Raw genomic sequence first — 21468 nt, 5'->3', positions numbered from 1 at the left:
CGTAGGGCTAGTACGATGGAGCGCGAGTTGCGCGAGAGCGGCATAAAGCACGAGATACTGCTGTTCTCGCATAGACATATCATGGTTTAAATCGCTTTCGCGCAAGTCGCGCCATGTCGTACCAGCACTACTAGTCACCATTTTAAACTACGACAACAAAACTTATCATTTCGAATATACAATTTTTACACTTTGTAGTATTAACACAACAGGGCGCAACTTGTGCGACACATTGCTATTCTCTATATGCTCTCGCGCAAGTCAAGCCCTGTCGTGCTAGTCCTACAGTTATGGCTTATTTTTACAAAAAAAAAATCACGTCGTTCTAAGGAGTGGCGACCTGCTGTTGAATCCAGGGCAAAAGAGCAGCGACGTTAACGTAGACCCCAGGCACGTTAGGGCTGGCACACCCCAGGCCCCACGCGACTAAACCAACCAATGTCCATTGTCCGTTAACTTGGCAGACTAGTCCAGAGCCACCATCACCCTGTAGATGAGAATAGATTATGCGTGAGTTCACCCTAAAATTGCGTGGCAAACTAGTATGAACTTTAAGTTAGATCCCACAATTGGGATAAGTTTCCTGTAAGAACTGGTTCTAGGTTACAGTTCACCTGGCAAGTACAGTTGGGCTAGTAAGCCCAATGCAGCTAGAAACATATAGTTCAGACAAAATTTTATTCGTATTAATTTTTTTAAGTAATCAACATTTTTTTAAAACAAGTATAATAAAGGACTTACCTATCTTATTCTAGTATTTTTCTACTATATCAATATTACGACTACTTGTAATCAACAAATACTTGAACAAAAATGATTTTATTTAGAAGGTACCTATATATCATCGAGATATTTTTATGATTGCTACACATATATATAATTAGTACATTGACCATTCTAAGCTTAACCACGCTCTCGCCTAAAGCGAAAATGTGTAAAATTGGTATTACAGCGGACCTAAATTGCGTGTTTGTTATTTCGAACAATGCATTAACAATTTACAAAACTTTCATGAAAAAATGATTTTGTGTAACCGTGTCTGAAATGTGAAATTATAGTTAATATTCATACTACATAATATACCTACGAGGGCAACACTGCAATTTTTTAGAATTGACTACTTAAAAACAGTCAAATAAAATAAAATATTTAAATTTTAAAAATAGAATAGATGTTTCACATCAACATTAACTCGAGAAAATCTTCGTGCAATGATTTTCTATGACTTTCGTTGGGATTTAAGTGAATAAGAAAGTTATGATAGACTTCGGTTGGCCTTTCATGATGCAGCTCTGATGCTCTGCGTGAGGGACTGCCTTCAACTGCGATGACTGTAGATAATATCAGTGCTGTGCGGCTCGTGATAGAGACTGACAAAAGATTGACCGAACAGCAGATCGGGACAAGTCATGAACATTTGACGGTCAGGAAACTTTGTACTCGGTGGATACCTCATTATTTGACCAAAAACTCTGTCGTTAAATCGTCGTGAAATGTCACTCAAATGCTGTATCCGATATAGTCACGGGTGACGAAAGCTGGGTTTACTGTCACGATCCAGAAACTAAAGGACAGTCTGCTCAGTGGGTGATTCCTTCAGAAAAATTGCCTACAAAAGTAAAGCGAGGTCGAAGCGTGGGAAAGAAGACGGTAGCCTCATTTTTCAGACGGACAGGTCATTACGCAACTATTCCTCTTGAAAACGAAAAAACAGCTACTGCAGAATGGTATACTATCAAATGCTTGCAACTAGTTTTGGAAAAAGTTCGGGAGAAACGATCTCGCAGTAGGATCCTGCTACATCATGACAACGCCTCAGCATACAAGGCCCAACGAACAACTTACTATTTGGCGACATCAGGTGTAGAAATACTAGGTCATTCGCCATACAGTACAGGATCTCCCGCCATGCGATTTTTATTTATTCCTGAAAATAAAGGAAAAGCTCGGGGAAAGGGACTCATGGACGCCGAGAAAGCAGTGGCTACATTTGAAGAGGCCATGGAAGAAACTCCTAAGGAAGAGTGGGCAAAGTGCTTATCTCAGTGGTTCCATCGAATGCGGCGATGTGTTGATGTCAATGGTGTATTTTGAAAAACAATAATAAAAATATTAACTTGCTAGTTTGCTTTGTTTTTGACATTCTAAGAACTTTCAGTGTGACACTCGTAAACCTATTAAAAAAAACAAACTGTAAACTAAACGCTCACAGTACAAGAATCCTTATTCGCCTCTCCCCCGGCACACACGAATGACGTGGTATCGAGGACATAGCTGGTGCCGAGTCTTGCCGTCTGCAGCTGCGTCTGACACGTCGCAGGTGCTACTATTGGTACATCTACCTTCTTGAGAATCTGCTGGTACTGTCCTTGTAAGCCAAACATGTTTTTTCCCCAACCGGAAACCATGCATCTAAAAGATGAGATTCATTACTTATTTCGTTTACCTTTTATTTACGTTTGAAATACGCAAATGTTACATACTAATACTGCCTCCGTGGCCCAACGGTTACCATGCTGGCCAGGGGGTCTACTCTCGATCTCCGTCCGACATCCGTCCGAAACAATTACTGTCAAATAAGTAATATTCGACCAAATTAAAAGACAGGTATCAAGTATGAAGCTTCATTCGCATCACGCGTCTTTCCATTTAGTCGAGTATTGCTTATTTGACAGTTACTGTTTCGGACGGATGTCGCACAGAGATCCAGAGTAGACCCCCCACGTAGAGGACACGGGTTCGATTTCCGGGCCGGGAGAAATATTTGAATGGCCTACATTTATTTCTCCCGTGAGTTTGGGTGTAGTTTGTGGTTGTCTATGTGTGTATACAGGGTTTCCCTAGTACGGGGCTATGAGTGTGTGCGAGATTTATCTATTTATTAATGTAAATTATGTGTCTTATACAAATAAATTGAGTATTGATATATTACTTACCACAAACAATAACTATCTATAGTTAAGTTATACCCAAACCTTACAAATTACACCCGAACTCTTGAGAGAAATAAATGTAGGCCATACAAATATTTCTCCCAGCCCGGGAATCAAACCAGGGACCTCTTCCAATTCCGCCATTGTGGCAGTTAATAATGTAAGGCGACCTCATATTGATTTTATTAAAATCTCGAGCACATTCAGTGTTAATTTGTTAAACAAAGAAAATATGGTCCTGTGGAAAATTAAAAAATCCAATGATAAATTAGACTTAAAATCGACTAATACCTTTGTCCAGTATAAACACTATTCGCAGCGGGTGGCAAACAAGCTCTATTAATGGTAGATGCAGCACCGGCCATTGGCGTCAGCGGCACGGATGATGCCAGACGCAGTACCATAATGTCATATTGCAACGTCAGTGCATTGTAAGACGGGTGAACGAACACCTTCGATATTGTATATTCTTGGAACGGCACGGGTTCATATACACCAGCTGCGTCCCATTCGCCAAAACGGACTTTCACGTTCGGAGTCGTTGCTGCAACACTGAACCAAGCGTTATCTCATATTGAAATTAATTAAGAACACATTCTTTATTGTTTTCAAAAATACTTACATGTAGGGTGTCAGTCGGTGTCGGACAGTCAAAACGTTTACTTGGTCTATCAATACACCTCCTGCTATGTAGTCATTCTGTTTGGTTAGTATCAATGCCTGTAGAATGCAAACAAAATAGTCAGCAAATACAGGAAACAGGCTTGTTATACCACTTAAATTCTAACGTCTTTGTTACACAGTACCTTCTCTCTGAACACGGTCCGTAAAATTTGTTTTAATCGACATTCATGAACTAACCTGCCAAGGAAACTCTCCGAAATTCGCTTGACCGGCTGCTGGAGTGACGGTTGTCGCAGGAACTGTTTGCAGTGTCCCGCAGGCAACGATCGGCGTAGGATTGGGTGTGGGATTCGGTAGTGTGCAACAATACACCTGTCCGGCAGCACATTGCACTTGGACCTAACAAGTCAAACAGAAATTGTCCCAAGATTCCTCGTATTTTAATTATTTATACGGAAGTTTCAAGAAAATCATTAACTCACCGGAGTAACAATTCGAATATCAATCAAACCGGCACCATTATTAGTTCCAGGGGGACAAGTCCCTGCAGGTACACAAATGCAGTTAGTTGCTTGCCTTTTGCTGATTTTGTGACCCTTGTTATTCGATACGCTGCCGCTGCCGCTGTAAGCGCTAGTCAAAAAATTATTGATGTTCATTTTTGACTTTGACTCTTCGGGTCGTACACTTCTTCGTTGTCTGGGGAATTTAACTGCAGAGTCAAATGATGGCACTTGAGCACTGTAGGCTGTAATGGCTGGGTTCTGCAGAGCAGCTGATGATGCTGGCGTGGTGCCGAGTCTGGGGTCAATCAGGGGGCCTGTGGTGGTTTGGTAATCATTCGGGTTAATGATGCATACTATATCAGGATTAGTACAAAGTAGGACAGGTAAAAGCACTCCACCTAGCGTCATGGCGGTAGGAGCGACTGTTGACAGGGCAGTAGTTACTGTAGGCGAAACAGTAGTTACTGCAGGCGGGGCAGTAGTAACTGCTGGTGAAGCAGTGCTAACCGCGGGCGGGGCAGTAGTAACTGCTGGTGGGACTGTAGTAATTGCTGGCGGGGCTGTAGTAAATGCTGGTGGGCCATTAGTAACTGCTGGTGGGGCAGTAGTCATTGCTGGCGGGAGAGTTGGCATTGGCATAGGGGCATTCGTGATTGCTGGTGGAGCACTGGTCAATACTGGTAGGGCAGTAGTAACCGGTAGACCTGTTGGTGCTGAAGTCGGCGCTGGAGTTGGTGCTGGAGTCGGTGCTGGTGTCGGTGCTGGAGTCGGTGCTAGGGTTGGCGCTGGAGTCGGCGCTGGAGTCGGCGCTGGAGTGGGCACCAATATCGGCGATGGTACTCCTACAGGAATTACCACTACGTTAGTATTGGGGTTCGAAGGTATCAAACCCAAACATGCCGTCAAAAGCCACAGACACATGTCGATAACCGAGCGACTGTTTCGTAACTGACCATAAAACCAACACCCTATCCGGTCGGTGTCAAAAATGGTTATAAAATATGATATAATCATGAGCCTGCGTTAAATATCCCATTAGTATTACGAATGATGGTATTCCCCTAACAATTCCAACCTTCATGGTGTAATGCCCGTGATTATGGTACAAATTGTTGCAATCAACAAAATGTGGATTACTAATCTGTTCTAGCCATGTAAATATGGTATTCATTGTTACGTTTGAAAGTCAATTCAAATCCGTCTGTACTGAGCAATCAGTAGGTATTTTTTCGTAGTAAATGACGTTGGTAAACTGTATTAAAGTGTACTTAACTGGAAAATTTGCAGTGACTAAATCCTTTGTGAGAAATTTTACACGTGATAACTTTTCATAAGGAACTTGATTGACAAAATTTGGTTAGCGTTAGAAGAGCGTAACGTGAATAAATAAATTATAATGGTGACAAGGATACGTCCAACTTTAAAGATTTGTATAGGTTGTCAAAGTTGTAGAGGTGTATAAGTAACATAGCGTCAAATACCCTGTAGGCTTTGACCGCCCTGATTTTTTTTTATACCAAGTAACGGGACAAACTAGTCGTACGCCTGGTGGTAGGCGACACGCCTGTGCATTGCAGCAGCAACTCAGTTTTAGATCGCAAAGATTTGAGGAACACTAACTACACTGCGTCCGTCACTCTGAGACATATCACATGGGCCCGTAATTCCATCAGCATCCTTACCTTCATAACCGGAACGCAGTAATGCTCACATTACTGCTTTGCTTGGCGGCAGAAATAGGTAAGGTGGCAGTTTTTCCTGGAAAAACTCTGTTCAATGCTATTTTATTTACCAGTGACAAAGGATGGACATTTCAAAACCTAGCAAATGTAGCAAAGCAAGACGTTTAGTTATTGTTACAATACATGTAAAACAAAGATGTTGTTGGCATTCCTAAGATGTACTTATTCAATTTGTAAATACCACAAAAATCTAAATAAATATTTAGATTTCTGTGGTAAATACCTATTGTAGCTGTTGGCTAGCTATAGCAGTACCGGGACTGGTTAGAGATTTGCAATTCCCGATATATATAAAAATGAGTACCGGGAAATACCGGGAAATTCTGGAAAATATAGCAAATTCAATTAAATTTTAATTTAACAGAAAATTTAAATTATTTTTCTTAATGTAAGAGCAAAACAAAGGAATAAATCAAGCCACGGGTGTTTTTGTAATCCAGAAGGGCGGCCTCCATTGCACTTTAAAAGTTTTTGGCATATCTTACACATCGTATGGCTTTCCAAACTGATAATGTATTTCCACTTTTGATTGGCACATAATCAAACTCCATGCCTGTAAAGAAAAATACCTATTATTATTATTATTATAATTGTATGATTATTATACTCTATTTAGCTCGATTACCACTGACTGACAGACTGAACCAGAGATTTAGATGATTTTTCTCCAAGAAGGAGTCGCGGTGGGTAAAAATGATGTACGGGAGTCGTGATCGGAAGGCTCCGGTGAGTATCAGAAAAATCATGAAAATGGACTGCATCAGGTGGGACTCTCGAACTAAAATTGACCGCCATCTTGGTCAGTTTCTACCGGAAGTGAAAAAAATTCAATAAATCAATTCAAAATGTCATATATTTTTTTATGATGGCCAACTCAAAATGGCGGTCCCAAAAAAAGGTGGTCCGATCCGGCTGAAATTTGGCATGCGGCCGTATATGGGAGCCCACAATGCGAATATACGGTCGAATATTCGATTCCGCCATTTTCCAAGATGCCCGCCATACATGTGAATTTTCTGCCCTTTGGCGTCATTTTTCTCCCAGAAGGAGGGCGGGAGGGTAAAAATAATGTGGGTGAATTATGGTCAGACTTATTAAATATCAGAAGGCAACAAAATCTTCGAAACGTGCTCCGCATCAGGTAGGACCCCAAATGCCCGGCTTAAGTATACGTAGTGGCCTAAAGTCTCCAAACAAATGTTCATCCACGCCCTGGGCAGTTTCTACAGAGAGTGAAAAAAATTCAAATTCGAAAAACAAATGGCCGCCATACAAATTTTGGGACCCTGTATCTCAGCAACTGTTGGAGATAGGTAAATCGTGGTAAAACTAATATCGTAGAGGGCGGTAAGGGCTAACTGGCTGTCGAAATTATTTTTTCAAAATGGCCCATCCAAGATGGCGGCCCGACGAAAAGATGCTCCGATCCGGCTGAAATTTTATAGCCTTCCATGTCTGGAAACCCTTAATACGAATTTGTGGTCAAGTTCTTGATTCCGCCATTTTCCAATATGTCTGCCATACATTTTCAACAGTCCACTATGTTCCGAGGTCTACATCTCAACGAGTATTGGAGATAGATGAGAAGTGCTCAAACAAATGTCGTACAGAATAGTACGAGCCAAGTGCAGGTAAAAAAATTTTCAAAATGGCGGCACGAAGTAAAAGTGCTCCAATCCGACTGAAATTTGACATCCGATCGTGTACGGAGGCTCATAATATAGATCTGCTTTCGAAATTTTAATTCCGCCATTTTTCAAAATGGCCGCCATACAAGCGAATTTTCGGTTTTTTGACCAGCATTTTTCTCCCAGAAGAAGAGATTTCCGCCGAAAGTAAAAAATGTTCGAAATTCAAATAAATAAGATGGCGGCCATACAAATTTCACTCCGTCTCCTATCACGGAAAGTATTAGAGATGAGTATTAGAGAGTAGGAAGTGCTCGAAGGAATGTCGTAGGGATTAATAGTGGTCAACTTCCTGGGTTAAAAAAATAAGTTGGCGAATTGAAAATGGCGGTTGAAGAACAACTTTCTTCGATCCGGCTGAAAATTGGTATGTATATATATATATCTTTAGGAGTCCTTAACCATAATTTGGGGTCAAAAGTTTCTTTTCGCCATTTTTTAATATGGCTGTGTGTCTAAAGTGACTGCCGAAACGGACTTGCTCTGATTCGGCTAAAAATTGGTATGCCTCTATGGAGGTACAGAAGTGCTGGATAATAATTTGTGGTCAAAATTGGTTTTTCGCCATTTTCAAATATGGCCGCCATAAAAGCATTCGTTTGCGGCAGAAAAACAAGATGCTCTGATACCTTTGAAAATTGGCATGTGTGAATCTGTAGGAATGCTTGATAATAATTTGTGATCAAAAATGGTTTAACGCCATTTTTTAATATGGCCGCCATTCAACAACTAATAAAAATTAGCTCTAATTCAACAGAAAAAAGATATATGGGGATCTCTATAGGTGTTTGATAATAATTTGCGGTCAAAATTTATTTTTCGCCTTTTTTCAATATGGCTGCCATACAAACTTTTTTGGCGGTAGATAAAAATTTCTTCTAATTCGACTGAAAATGACATAGCTTCAATCCCAATTTGGGGTAAAAATTTTGTATCTGCCGTTTTTCGATATAGCCGTAATTTTTTATGTAAATGGCTATTGAAAAAACTTGCTTTGTGTCGGAATGAAAATTGGCACGAAAAGTTTTCTAAGATTGTTTGATAATAATTGGTGGTCAAAATATATTTTTGCAATTTTTAAATATGGCCGCCATTAAAGAGCTATTTCAATTTTTTTAAAACAAAGCCATAAGTGCCGAGGTCGGAGGCCGAGATCCGGAGTCCGCACGCCATCAAATGGAGATAATATACGCAATATAGACGCAATAGATTACGAGTACAAGATCTCACAATTATAAAAATGTAAAGCATGCTTCCCGATGATGATGACAGTGGTGACAGATAGTGGAAATGAAATACTTATTATAGCGTTGTTGTATCTCAACCGTCTCTATGTTAGATTTCATTTTCTTGTCCTTGAAAACTATGCCAAAGAGAAGTATTTAGGGGGAAAAATGCCAAACTACTGCCGAATTTCCTGTACTATGAATACCAAATCGTCGATAACCCAAAATACTCAGACTAAAACCAACTTAGAAATGTTCGTTTCTTAAATTGGCATAAATCGGGAATCGACCTCCTCATCAAGCGCCCATAGTACTAACTGTTGTGCCACCGAAGAGCATGACCACACCCCGTAAACTGAAACCGACCACGCGCCGCAGGCTGAGCCCGACCCCACCGTAGGTGGGGTACAGGGCTCGTTTAAATATAAGGCGCATGTTGTATTTTTTAAAAATCGGATCGCGTCACTTGTTGCAATGCCATGCTTACCAGATTTAACAAAGGGGCGTCAAATTTGGTGTGGGACATAGTAGAAAGTGACGAAACATTAATTTATAGTTACGATCTCAAAGCAAAGCAACAATCGAGGGTATGGGTCTTTCGAGATGAGCCGAAACCAACCAAAGTGGCGCGCATGCAAAGTGCCTCTAAGCGGATGATTGATTCTTTTTTTAATAACTGCTACTGTTGCTTTGGGTAATCGTTCCGATCTGGCACCTTGTGACTTTTATTTATTTCCAAAAATTAAGAACCAGTTACGCGGTCAATGATTTTCATCATCTGAAGAAGTTGTCGAAGAGTATGAAAAATATGTTTCAGAGATTGTCACGGAGTGTGTTAAAAAGTGCATTAACGCTAACGAAGAATATTTTGAGAAACAATAAATTCATTTCTGACCATTTATAGTATTTTTTTCTTATTCATTCCGGAAACTTATAGTGCGCCTCACGTACTATTAGTATAGCAGTAGAGCTTCTTGTGAAAACGTTCATCCAGCGTTATAAACTTTTTAAAAATTGCTTTTTGGTCGGAGGGTTTTTAAATTTTAAATTTAAATTTTTCTTTACCATGTTTTCTCACCTCCCTTCGATGCCACGGATAACACGTTCGAAAATTTGAGGTAAATAAAATACGTTTTGATTGAAATAATATTGAAATAAAATAGTTTTGCAATCAAATGAGTGAAAATCGTGAAAGTTTGTTGAAATTTATATTTCGTCACCATTACCCAGTGATTTTTTGTCCCTGCTACAAGGATATTTAGTATAGCTACTTTTCGGTCCAAGGTCGTCAAAATGTTTCTGATATTTTATGTTTTCCTTTATTAAGCTGTTGTGTCACAATATTCTTCTTTTATTAGCGTTAAATAAGCAATTGGTATTGACCGTATTCGTTATCATTGTGAAATAGTACACATTTCAAAATACATAGAGCTATAAATAAATGGCACCCTAAGTGTAATAAAGCCACATCAGTAAAATGACAATTTTTTAGAAGAGGCTTAAAGATTTTATGAACGAAATTGGTCTAACTTTATATGCTTAAAAAAGGACCGTTATAAAATTTCACATAATATTATTTAATTTTTTTTCATTTAGTTCATATATTTTTATGACGTCCATGTGATAAAAAGCCAATCAACAAACAGGCCACATCCCCAATTTTAAAGTCACTCAGTGTGCGGTGGTGCGAGGTATGATTGGGACTTCTCTGATGGACAGAATTCCTAATAAAGTCATACGTCAAAGAACTAAAGCGACCGATATAGCTTGCAAAATTAGTAAGCTTAACTGGCAGTAGCCCGGACATAGCTGCAGGAGGGCTGATGCTCGATGGAGCAGACTTGTTCTATAGTGGTGACTGCGTGAAGGCAAACATATCTAATGTAGGGCGCCCAACGGCAAAAAGAACGGACGACCCGTGAAATGTGGCTGGCTGGTACCGGCAGAATTGGCGTGCTCAGGGATAGGCTTATGTCCAGCAGTGTATGCGTGTAAGCTGACACTGATGATGTGGTAAAAGCATTTTTGACGTATATGCGTGTGGCTTTATTATAACAAGGGCACGAAATAGGTGACAATCACTTGGAGTATATTCTAGTTACCGGCAGATCCGTAGCAGCGTTGCCTGTGAAAGTGAGAAGGGTATTTGGTAATATAGATAGTAAGGTCGGAAAGCAATAAGATTGTAATGAGTTACCGTTTGTTATAAAACATTACTTTATTCCGTCAAAATAGCTTATCTTAAAATAATAATAATAATAATAATAACGCACACACTCAACATAGCCCCGCACTAGGGAAACCATGGACACACACATAGACAACCACAAAATTACATCCAAACTCACGAGAGAAATAAATTTAGGTCATACAAATATTTCGCCCGGCCCAGGAACCGAACCTGGGACCTCTGCGTGGCAGTCCGGCATGGTAACCGTTCGGCCACGGAGGCAGTTTAACAATAATAACTGTCATTACTAGATAGAAAAAACAAATACTTTATAATAACTTAGCGCCGAAAATACAACTAATATTAGTTCAAAAATTATAAGCAGCAATTATTTTTATAGGACTGGTAGTTTACGCATCAACTTGCCAAGCAAGCTAGGAAGGCAGGAATAAATATGGCACGTAAATCTGTATAAACTCCATTAGGCCTACTGCAGGGCACGGACGTTCTCTAGGGAGAGGTAATTTGTTAAGGGGCAATTTCAATTTCCTTAAAAAGTCCAGGAATTTGTTTTTTACATGCATTTAATAAAAATGTATTTTTATTTTATTTTTTTGTATTGGTTTAAACACTACCCCTTTGGCTATAAAGGTTTCCTTACGATGTTTATTGTCACCATATCACACAATATGTATAAATAAACTTTCAAGGAACACGATCCATTTTCATTGCCCCATGAATATAATGGCCTGAAGCCTCTCCTTAGAAGAGACTTGTGCCTAACATTGGAACGTAAATGAGTGAATAAAGTAGGTACCGTATAGGTATCGTAAAAAAATGTAGGACCTTGGACAATGTAATAATTGAATTCAATTTGACCTCAAATTAAACACAATACAAAGGCCATTGGTCACTCGATGACATATTGTTGCGTAACAGTGTTGAAGATGACTAGCACACAAAGTATTTATTTTGAATAATAATATGCATACAACACAATGCTTATAATTATTTTTTTTGGGTATTATATAACTACTATTTTGACTGTAAGGCCACCTAACGCTGTATAACGGAAGCACAAAAGTTATCCATGACCATTGAGCGTTTTAGTTCAATAGCCGTCCACAATTAAACGCAGATGGCGCTATACATGTTAGTTCTAAAAGAAGCCACAGCAAGGCGGCACCGGCGCGGTCGCTTTCGCGCACGCCGAGTACATCAATACAAACAAGAGTACAATCGAGCACAGCACGTTGCGTATATGAATAGTATAGTATGACAGCGTCGCGCGCCGCTGTGCCGCCCGTCGCCGCCGTCATCAGCCAGTAGTGCTCAGCTTGCGCACAATGCTTGTGTAATTCGCGGCTGATGGTGCATACGCTTTAACTCGGTGTGAATCTGTATAGTTCCCGCGGAATCTATAATGACTGATCTGTGTAAATTAATATATTTAGCATTTAAGTTATTCAACAGTTCAGTGAGTTAACATTTTGGGTCGATTGGTGCCGACGATATCATCGATTAAATCTAAAAGTTTAGATTGATATTAGGCACTGATAATGTGAGTTCGTCATTTTTATGATAGTGGTGTGCGAGTCGTTTATTTAGCTCGGTTTGTTTACACTGGCACATTCAGACCGTGTATATTCCAGCAGTATTAAATTTCCAGAAGAAATCAAAATGAACAGTGATGAATTTCGTTAGCCGTAATTTCTTCAGAATGCCGTCATTCAGTCAAGAAATAAAGGTAGATCTTAACTCTAACGAAAAAGGTGACCTGAAAAGTGATACCAAAGATGAAAGAAACGAAGAAAGAAACGTCACCATGGAGCCTGTGCCGAACAATGCCCCGGCTGGTCTTAATGCGGACCAACAGCTCGCATTTGCTCTCCGAGATTTTCTCGGTCCGCCAGGTTCTGTGCTCGGAGACAATGAACCGTCACCGTCTTCCCTAGGTCAAACTTTACCTTTTATCGATGAACACGCAGACAGTGGGGAAGCAACACAATCTGATGAGGAGCAAACGCAGCGCCGCGGAGCGGAAGAGGCGCTCAACAACGCAGCGTGTAGGCTGAGACGGTGGCGGGCAGCCTCACGAAAATTGCGGCGGCCGAGGATTATTGACAATCTGTGTAATGGAGATGAGAAGGCAAGTAACGGGAAGACTTGTAATGGTGGGCATACTGACCTGGCGGATCGGTTGCGCAGCCTGGCAGCGGCCGGCAGCATGTCGGCTTCAGCTGGAGAGCTGCTGTCGCTGGCGCCTCCGCCACCCGCAGCCACGGCACCCCCCTCACCCAGCTGCTTGTTTTCACCTTCTCTCGCTGATCAAAGTTCTGCAGAATACTTTGTAAGTACCTCTTCACGACTTGAAATGTTTATTTTGCAGGATCATCGGTCAAAGCGCGATCGATTCATACAAACTTTGTCAATCGAAAAATTGTGTTTGTTTGCCATACGTTGAAATACGTTAAAGCCAGAATGAATTGTCGTCCAAATATCAAATCTTACTTATTGATAAAGCATGGAATGCATCCAGGATCCGAATGGTGATTTGTATCAGATTTTGACGAATATCTTAAAAACCACTTATCAATATGTTGTCGAGACCTAACTAATCGTATCAAACTACACAAGCGCAAAAATAATCTAAAATTTTATCTTAGAAATATATCGCAAATTAAGACAAGTGAGACATGTGGGCGTCAAAACTACACTTATATATGTTGCAAAAATCTTACGCCAAATACTTTTCGCGGAAATTTGTTATCACAAACTGAGCTACACTATCTATTTATTGCTGGCACGAAAATAAGACTCGTCTGAAGTGTTGTGTAAATATTAATTGCCGCTGTACTGATGGTTTTAACCTACCCACACCAAACATACAACACTTGTTATAAAACGTTTATAGAACAATCGGTAATGCGTGCGTATATTATTTATATATTAAAAAAAAAACAATCGGTATATCCCCAGTAACAGACCTACAGACAGAAACAAGCATTCGATCCACAAGATATGCAGACTCTGGCGATTGATGACTTTCGTGACGTCATGGTTCAATAAACATTGGAGTTAATAAAGCTAAAAGCACCTTTCAATATTGGACTAAAATTAAAATGGATTAATATTTTTGTGTTTTGCTCATAGAATGCATGTGTATTGAAATAGTTTCGATACATTCAGAAATGATGCCTAAAGAAATCAGAACATTTATAATCACATTGCTTAAATTGATTACTAATATGATGGATTCCGGCTACGGGGCATATAAAAGGCGTTCTTTGGCTGCACCCCTTTTTACATTTCCTACCTTTTAATCCTAAGGTGGCCAAAAAGGCAGTGTTCTTTACCAATAAGGTCTTTAGCAATAAAATCTTTAGTAAATTGTAAATGGCGACTAAAGTTCAGGTAACCGTTAGTGTAATCACATAATTTGTGATAAAAAGTAATTATTTCATACTTTCATTCCGTTTTTTGTGTTAGCAGTTCTGTTCTGTACACTCTCTTGAGTTATAAATTTGATATCACAGTATTATGCAAATATGAAATTTCTATTTTGTAATTTAAACATATATAGTCACTTAGTTCTACTGTAGAATACGTGAGAATTTATCCAGGAGATTATTATAACCTACAAAAGTCGTTGAAAAAAATCTATATCATTTTGCGTAAGATCCACAGAGTCAAATGATCTTTCAAAGGAAGATAGTGGTCTATCGTCACCCCTAAATATCCTTTTCTGTACAATACGTCGGTTTATATTTCACTAAAAGATCATAATTATCATTTAAAAATAGTAATTACTTTTGTCTTAATCTTGACAAAAGTAATTACTACGTAAGTTAACTACTTAGTGATTAGTAATTACTAAGTAGTTAACTTTCAACTTCATCTCATTAAATCATGATGACATTTCTGTTTGTATTATGTTATATTTAAATTAATGTTTGTTTTCGTTTCCATTTACAAGAAAAGCTAATATTATTCGCAAATATTACACATAAAATGTTCTTTCGTTTATTTGGGAAGATCATTGACATAGATCAGAAAAAGTAGTGGAACAAGAATACTGCCCTGACAGACGCCCATTTCATTTTGACGACTATGGTTCGGTCTTCATCTGTAGCACGACGAAATGGACGACGACGCAGTCAAAAGCCTACGTCATGTCCAGAAAGAGAGCCATGCACTATTGTTTGTTATTAATCACTTTCCACAACATTTCAAGCAAAGTAAATATTGCTAGAGACGTTGACTTTTTTCGAAATATTGCTTTTTTTGGAAAAAGTCGTTTTATCAATGGTTCATTATGAAATTTTTCGTTTATCATGAAAGCATTCTTAGTCTAACAAAAGCTTAGTGATGGTTGTATAATTCCTGTTATCATGTTATCAGGTCCAGTGGCTGAGCTGCTCAGGTTTTTATAACTTGAAGCTCTGAGTGTCTCTACAACTGCTATGGGTTGGCTTGTCGCTCACCATCATGCGCACCACATGTTCGCCCCGTAAATAATTATTATTACTTGATTGAGCTCAAATTGCTCTAGACGTATTTATACTTCTGATAACATGCCTGAAGTTAGTCTTACAGTTATATTAATTTTTCATAGCTGTGTAGCCTACTGTTGATTGTATTCTATGGTTCCGTGAATATAAATGACGGCTATGTTATCTAAATTATTTTGAATGTTTAATAATCCAGATTGGTTTTCTATTTTAGGATATTCTTTTACCTCGAGGAAAAACAAATCATTATTTATAGATAGATTTAATTAAATTTAGATTAAAAATAGGTTTCTCACAGATGGCGCTACGACAAAAAGTCTTTAAAAAACCAAAAACAAAGATCTGCTACAAGTACAGAAACATTCGTAAGGTCTGCAGGTTCGTTCCGTGGCTTAGTTGGCATGGCGTCTGACAAAGTTTGCTAGAAGACGTTGGCGTTGGTTCGAATCCAGCCGGATCGATAGATTTCTTCTAAGTGTTCAATCTTTGTATTAATAATTATACAAAGATTGAACAAACTAGTGGAGTAAATTCACAAAAAATAATTGAATATCATGGTGGTGAAACATCCTCACATTCAACAACCTTAATTAAAATCATTAATTGTCTAAAAGTTCATTGTAGGTGTCATTGACATTATTTTTAAGATATTCTTCTCAAAATCATTTTCGAGAAATGAATATTCCAAAGATTTCGATATACCATTAACCAGTAACATCGATATACATATATATTATTATTATTATTATATACCAAAATCATTTTATAAGAGATAAAATGCTCCAAAGCTTTGATGTCTATGTACTATGTTCTGACCAACCTTTGTCAAGAACTCCAAGCGTCATTGAGCCCTGTTCTGCATAAATGAGTTAACTCACAAAATGACAGTTTCACGATATTGAGCATTAAAGATTTTTGGCAACTATTTGTCATTACTCATTTAATTAATGAAGTTTACAGGACAATTATATATCAAAAGATTTGTAATGAAGTAAGCATTACGATCAGATTATTATTTTTTATGCTAACAAATTTATGATTATTAATATAATGAAAATGGTTTATGCAAAATTCGATATATCAACAAAATTATTACTTTATGTGTCAAGTGTGGTTAACACATTTTTCTAAGTACGGAAAAGTACGCATAAAGTGACACGTAATCCTTGCAAACACTGAGAAATCACATTTTCATAGTGATCATGTATTAAACCAAGTAACAGTAGTTTTATTTTTGTCAGTCAACGTGTTTTGTTTTCAATAATCAATAGCCCTTCTTCTTTGACCAGTAACAATCGGGGGTGCACAAAAGGACGTAACATTCCTTACTTTTACGAGATATGATCTAGACATGTGCGTCGAGGGTCTACCTCTTCCCACGTTAAAATCTACTAACATCCGTCCTTTCTACTTGACCACATAATCTTTCGTAATGGTGCGGCTGCAGTGCCGCAGTGGTGCATTGTAGCGGTTCTATAAACGCCTAATTTAAAGACGCACTAACGGAGGACATACTACTCAAAGCTCTTATACTAACAGCATTTATCCTAATTTCATGCTTCTTCTGTCACACCCAATACTCGCTATCGTACAGGAAGGTTAGAACCCGCACTTTCTTGACACGTTTTGGCTACCCATAAAGCCATACATAACTCCATTTACCTGATTTCGACAATTACTTTCCGTTCAATATCATCCCACTAACCATCTCTCATTAATATAGCCACAGTTCATTAACGTCGACGTTCCGCAAGGATCTGTGCTATCGCCAACCTTGTTCATCCTGCATATCAATGATAATGTTATTAACTAGTAACATTCATTGCTATACGGATGACAGTACCAGTGATGCCTATTATACAGGTCGCACAAATATATAAATATAAGTGGAACAAAACAGAGTGCAACTTGTGTCCAAAATTGAGACTTCTTTGGAGCAGGTCTCAGAATGGGGTCGACAGAATCTTTTCAAATTTAACCCCACAAAGATACGCGTTCACCGCTAAAAAATACCCATTTGTAATAGCGCCTAAGTTCCAGAACACCTTTACCCTTTTCTCCTTACCATCTCTAAGAGTATTGGGATACTTGGACTGGACATCACGAACGAAGTCCAGTTCCGGGGTCATTTGGAAAGCAAAGCCAAACTGGCTTCCAAAAAGCACGGTGTGCTCAATAGAGCGAAGAAGTATTTCTCACTTGGTCACCGATTCTTTTGCACAAAACACAAGTACGGCCGCATATGGAGTATTGCTCCATATGCATCTCTGCATGGCATCTCTTCAACCAGATTGACCCACTTGACTCCATTCAATGTAGGGCTGTTCGTATTGTCGATTGTCATTAACTCGCAGACGGTACGGAGCCCTTTAGCCTATGGAGAGACGTTGGCTCTCTGTGCGTGTTTTACTGTCTTTACAATGGGGAGTGCTCTGAGGAACTTTTTGAACTGGTACCACCGTCTCGTTTCCATCATCACACCTCCCGCCAAAGGAGTTGAGTCCATCTCCACACCTTAGATGTCTGGACATATCATTCATTTCTTCCTCGAACCTGCAAAGTGTGGAATGATCTCCCTCCTGAAGTAATTCCTTTGCGCTATGACACAGGGTTCTTCAAAAAGCGTGTTTACAGTGCTCTCAAAATCTGGCAACGCATAGGCTCATCTGATGTTGCAAATATCCTTGGGCGACAGTGACCACCTCCCATCAAGTGGCTCGTCTGCTTGTTTGCCTCCTTCTTTACATAAATATATATATATACACCTTCGCCTCACATTCGCCTTCATTCCTTTTCTTTCAGATGGAAATAAACCAATTAAGCTTCAGTTTTCGCAATAAATTTCTTGAAAGGTGCGCCATTAGCCATATTCTTATTTTAACAGTAAAAGGATTATTCTCATCGCCCAATTCTCAGTTTCAGAATCTATATCATTTTCCGGTCTGTTCATGTCATCGACAAAGTTTAAAGTATTTACATTTTTCAAACAAGTTGTATGTGTTAAGCGTACTTAAACTAAATCGTTTCAAACCACGTTGAAAGACATGTGTTCGCATTTATGGTTTAACCACACATAACACATTTTTTCGAAATTCGCGTATGAGACGAACCAGATTTTGTGAAAACAATTTTTTTATTTAACAGTTACAACGATTGTTTTTACATATATTACTGAAAATAAATATTAAACTTTATATTACAAGGTAGACTGCATTCGTAACTCATTTTACGATTCATCTGTGGGTTAACGCATTTATGCAGAACACGGCCCTTATTTACTAAAATTTGTTAGAATATTCGGTTTTATATCTTTTTATTTACATATAGATACGTTAGTGTAGGTATCTTATATTTTATATTATTATAAATTTTATGCAAGTTGGAAGTTTGATGATTAAACGAATCTTTATTATAGTAATGACCAAAATACAATAATATGCAACGTTTATCTAAAAAATACTTTGACAACTATTGGTCGATCAGAACATCGCAAATTTTAAGATATTATGTTTAAGCGAATATACCTCATTTCCATTTAATATAGGCTGTAATTCTGAGAAGCGGTTAAGAGTATAAAAAGTTAACAAGTTGTAGTACTGCATAATACTCATCGCCACCGGGCAGATTAACAAAAACGTCGAAACGCGTTAGTTATCAGACAGCCACACCTTTGTGTACATATCTGTACACACCTTTATATTAATAGTAGATAGATTAGACGCCACTCGGCTCAATGTGGCATCACCGCATTACGCAAAAGACACATGATACACACCACACATTGTTCGTTTAATATGATTTTCTTAAACTACACAATTGCGGTGAATTTAATTGCAACACGCAATTGTATAATTTATTATTTTTGCACACGCTAATACACGGGAATTTAATTCGAAAATACAAGGAAGTTCATTCGACAAAATTAACTTTACATTCAAGCTTGACTATTCGGACTCTGGACTGAACTTATCATGAGAGGCGTAGAGTTGAATTTAAATCTTAAGTGTGTGCTTGACCTTGTACTGTATCCCGATAATTATTGGGAATATGATACCTATAGAATTAAAACCAACATTAAGGTATATTTTGTATATTTTGTAAAAACTCTATTTTCTCGTTTGTTCATTTAACATATTTATATTACTTACAACTTGATAAGTTAGTAAATAGTATTTACTAAAATAATTTAGTGATGAATTTTCACCGAAACAACCTGAATCGACCCGTTTATAGGTATTATGTTGATGTGGCGCATATTTCGGCGATAATTTAATTCACCGTTGAAGCACGTCTGAATATACGTATTTATCGAATAAATAAAGTCTCTGACGTCATAAGAGCGCTAGGAGGCGGGTGGTTAAATATTTATGTAAATTTTTAAATAAATAATACACTATGCATTTCACCATACAGAGGTAACTTTCTGTTTCTTTCTGAGGTTTCTTATTATTTTATGCGGTATTGCCATGCCACAGGGTAGGTACAATCTTTGAGTCGGCACAGATATAATTTGAAATATTAAAAATATATTACATTATGTCACGTAGGCAGTAGGTATATTATCTAAATTATTACTATCGAAAGGACCGTAGTAATACATTTTATCGGTTAGTGCAGATGTAACATTCCTTCCCACTTTATCGTGGCTCCGCTGCGATAAATTGCATTTGCTACGCTGAAATTTTATTACAAGTACGTACTTCTTACATCGGATCGATGAGTGTTTGCTCAAGGATCTACAGAAGTATTCTATCAAAATGGAATAAAAGTAAGTTAGAATTAGAATAATAATAATAACGCACACAATTATAGCCTCGTACTAGGGAAACCCTGTATCGCGTGCCGCCGCGATGCAGGGTACTGCTATGGATACACACATAGACAATCACTAATTACACCCGAACTCACAAGAGAAATAAACGTAAGCCGTACTAATATTCCTCTTTTTTATAATATCAAGTGACGGGGCGAACAAGTCGTGCGCCTGATGGTAAGCTAGGTCCATAACAGTTGCATGTCCATAACATAAATCGCAAAGATCTGAGGGGCACTGCCACTGCGCACGTCACCCTGAGACATACAGTCGACAAGTCCCATGTGCCTGTAATTTCACCAGCACCCTTACCCTTCAAAACCGGATCATAGTAATGCGGACATTACCACTTGGCGGTAGAAATAGGTAAGGTGGCAGTACCACCCTGGACGAACTCTTTTATAAGGAGCCCTACTGCTACTGGCCCGGGAATCGAACCCGCGACCTCTGCGTGGCAGACCAGCGTGGTAACCTATTGGCCATGGAGGCAGTTATGTCATTTATTTCCTATAGGAACGTACCTACGTTCTTTATAAAATTATTTTTAGTAAGAAATTAAAGATAATAAGTGTATGTAATTATTTTTATATGCTATACGTCTTAAAAGAAACAAATAGGTCAGAGAGCAAAGTAACGTGAGCGTGTTATTGAACGGGTTGCGAAATTGAAGTGGAAGTGGGCTGGCCATGTCGCCCGCAAAAAAGGCTCTTGGTGCAAGGCAGTGGTAGAATGGATATCCATTCTGGATACCACAAGGGGCGAAAAGCCCATAAGGAAGGCCACAGATGCGTTGGTACGACGATATGAAAGCACTGGCGAGAACAAAGTGGTTAGAAACTGCTCAAGCCCGGGAAAGATGGCATAAACTGAAGAAGGCTTACACCTTAGAGGTTGAGAACGGCGGAAAAAAGAAGAAGAAGAAGAAGAAGAATGCTAGACAAAAGCTGAGTGAAAAAAAGTCGTTAAAAACAAAGACCTGCACAAGCACATAGATAAATTCATAAGGTCTGCTGATTCGTTTCCTACCTCAATTGAGAGAGCGTCAGGTACGGGTATGCTGAAGGTGCTGGTTCGAATTCAGCTGGATCGAAGGAATTTTTTCTTAGTTTTCGATATTTATATTATTAATTATTTATTTATTTGGCATACCAACAGAATTACATAATAATGCTTATACTAGAGGTTACATTCTGCATTCTTCTTATATGTATTCCAGTTACACTTATTACTCAACCAAATGCTCATTTAGAAAGTT

The 21468-nt window shown here is 38.6% G+C and overlaps 2 protein-coding genes across 2 annotated transcripts in view; one reads left to right on the top strand and one right to left on the bottom strand.

The window, feature by feature from the left end:
- On the bottom strand, positions 1-4984 carry LOC113230096 (phenoloxidase-activating factor 2-like). Its single transcript, XM_026463853.1, has 7 exons — positions 4768-4984; positions 4040-4377; positions 3795-3956; positions 3556-3653; positions 3225-3485; positions 2211-2412; positions 1-487 (listed from the first exon to the last, which is right to left on the bottom strand). Exons 1-7 carry the CDS (start codon positions 4982-4984, stop codon positions 326-328), a joined length of 1440 nt encoding a protein of 479 aa, XP_026319638.1. The 3' UTR covers positions 1-325.
- A 7198-nt stretch (positions 4985-12182) lies between these two features.
- Positions 12183-21468, top strand: part of LOC113230095 (C-Maf-inducing protein-like) — a 33846-nt gene continuing 24560 nt past the window's right edge. Inside the window, exon 1 of the mRNA XM_026463852.1 lies at positions 12183-13239. Coding sequence (XP_026319637.1) covers positions 12580-13239 — 660 coding nt within the window. The 5' untranslated portion in view covers positions 12183-12579. The remainder of the gene's footprint in view (positions 13240-21468) is intronic.

The sequence above is a fragment of the Hyposmocoma kahamanoa genome, unplaced genomic scaffold (assembly GCF_003589595.1).
Source record: "Hyposmocoma kahamanoa isolate Upper Pololo Valley unplaced genomic scaffold, ASM358959v1 63, whole genome shotgun sequence".
Taxonomy (NCBI): Eukaryota; Metazoa; Arthropoda; class Insecta; order Lepidoptera; family Cosmopterigidae; genus Hyposmocoma; species Hyposmocoma kahamanoa.
This window is presented reverse-complemented; position numbering and strand designations above follow the sequence as displayed.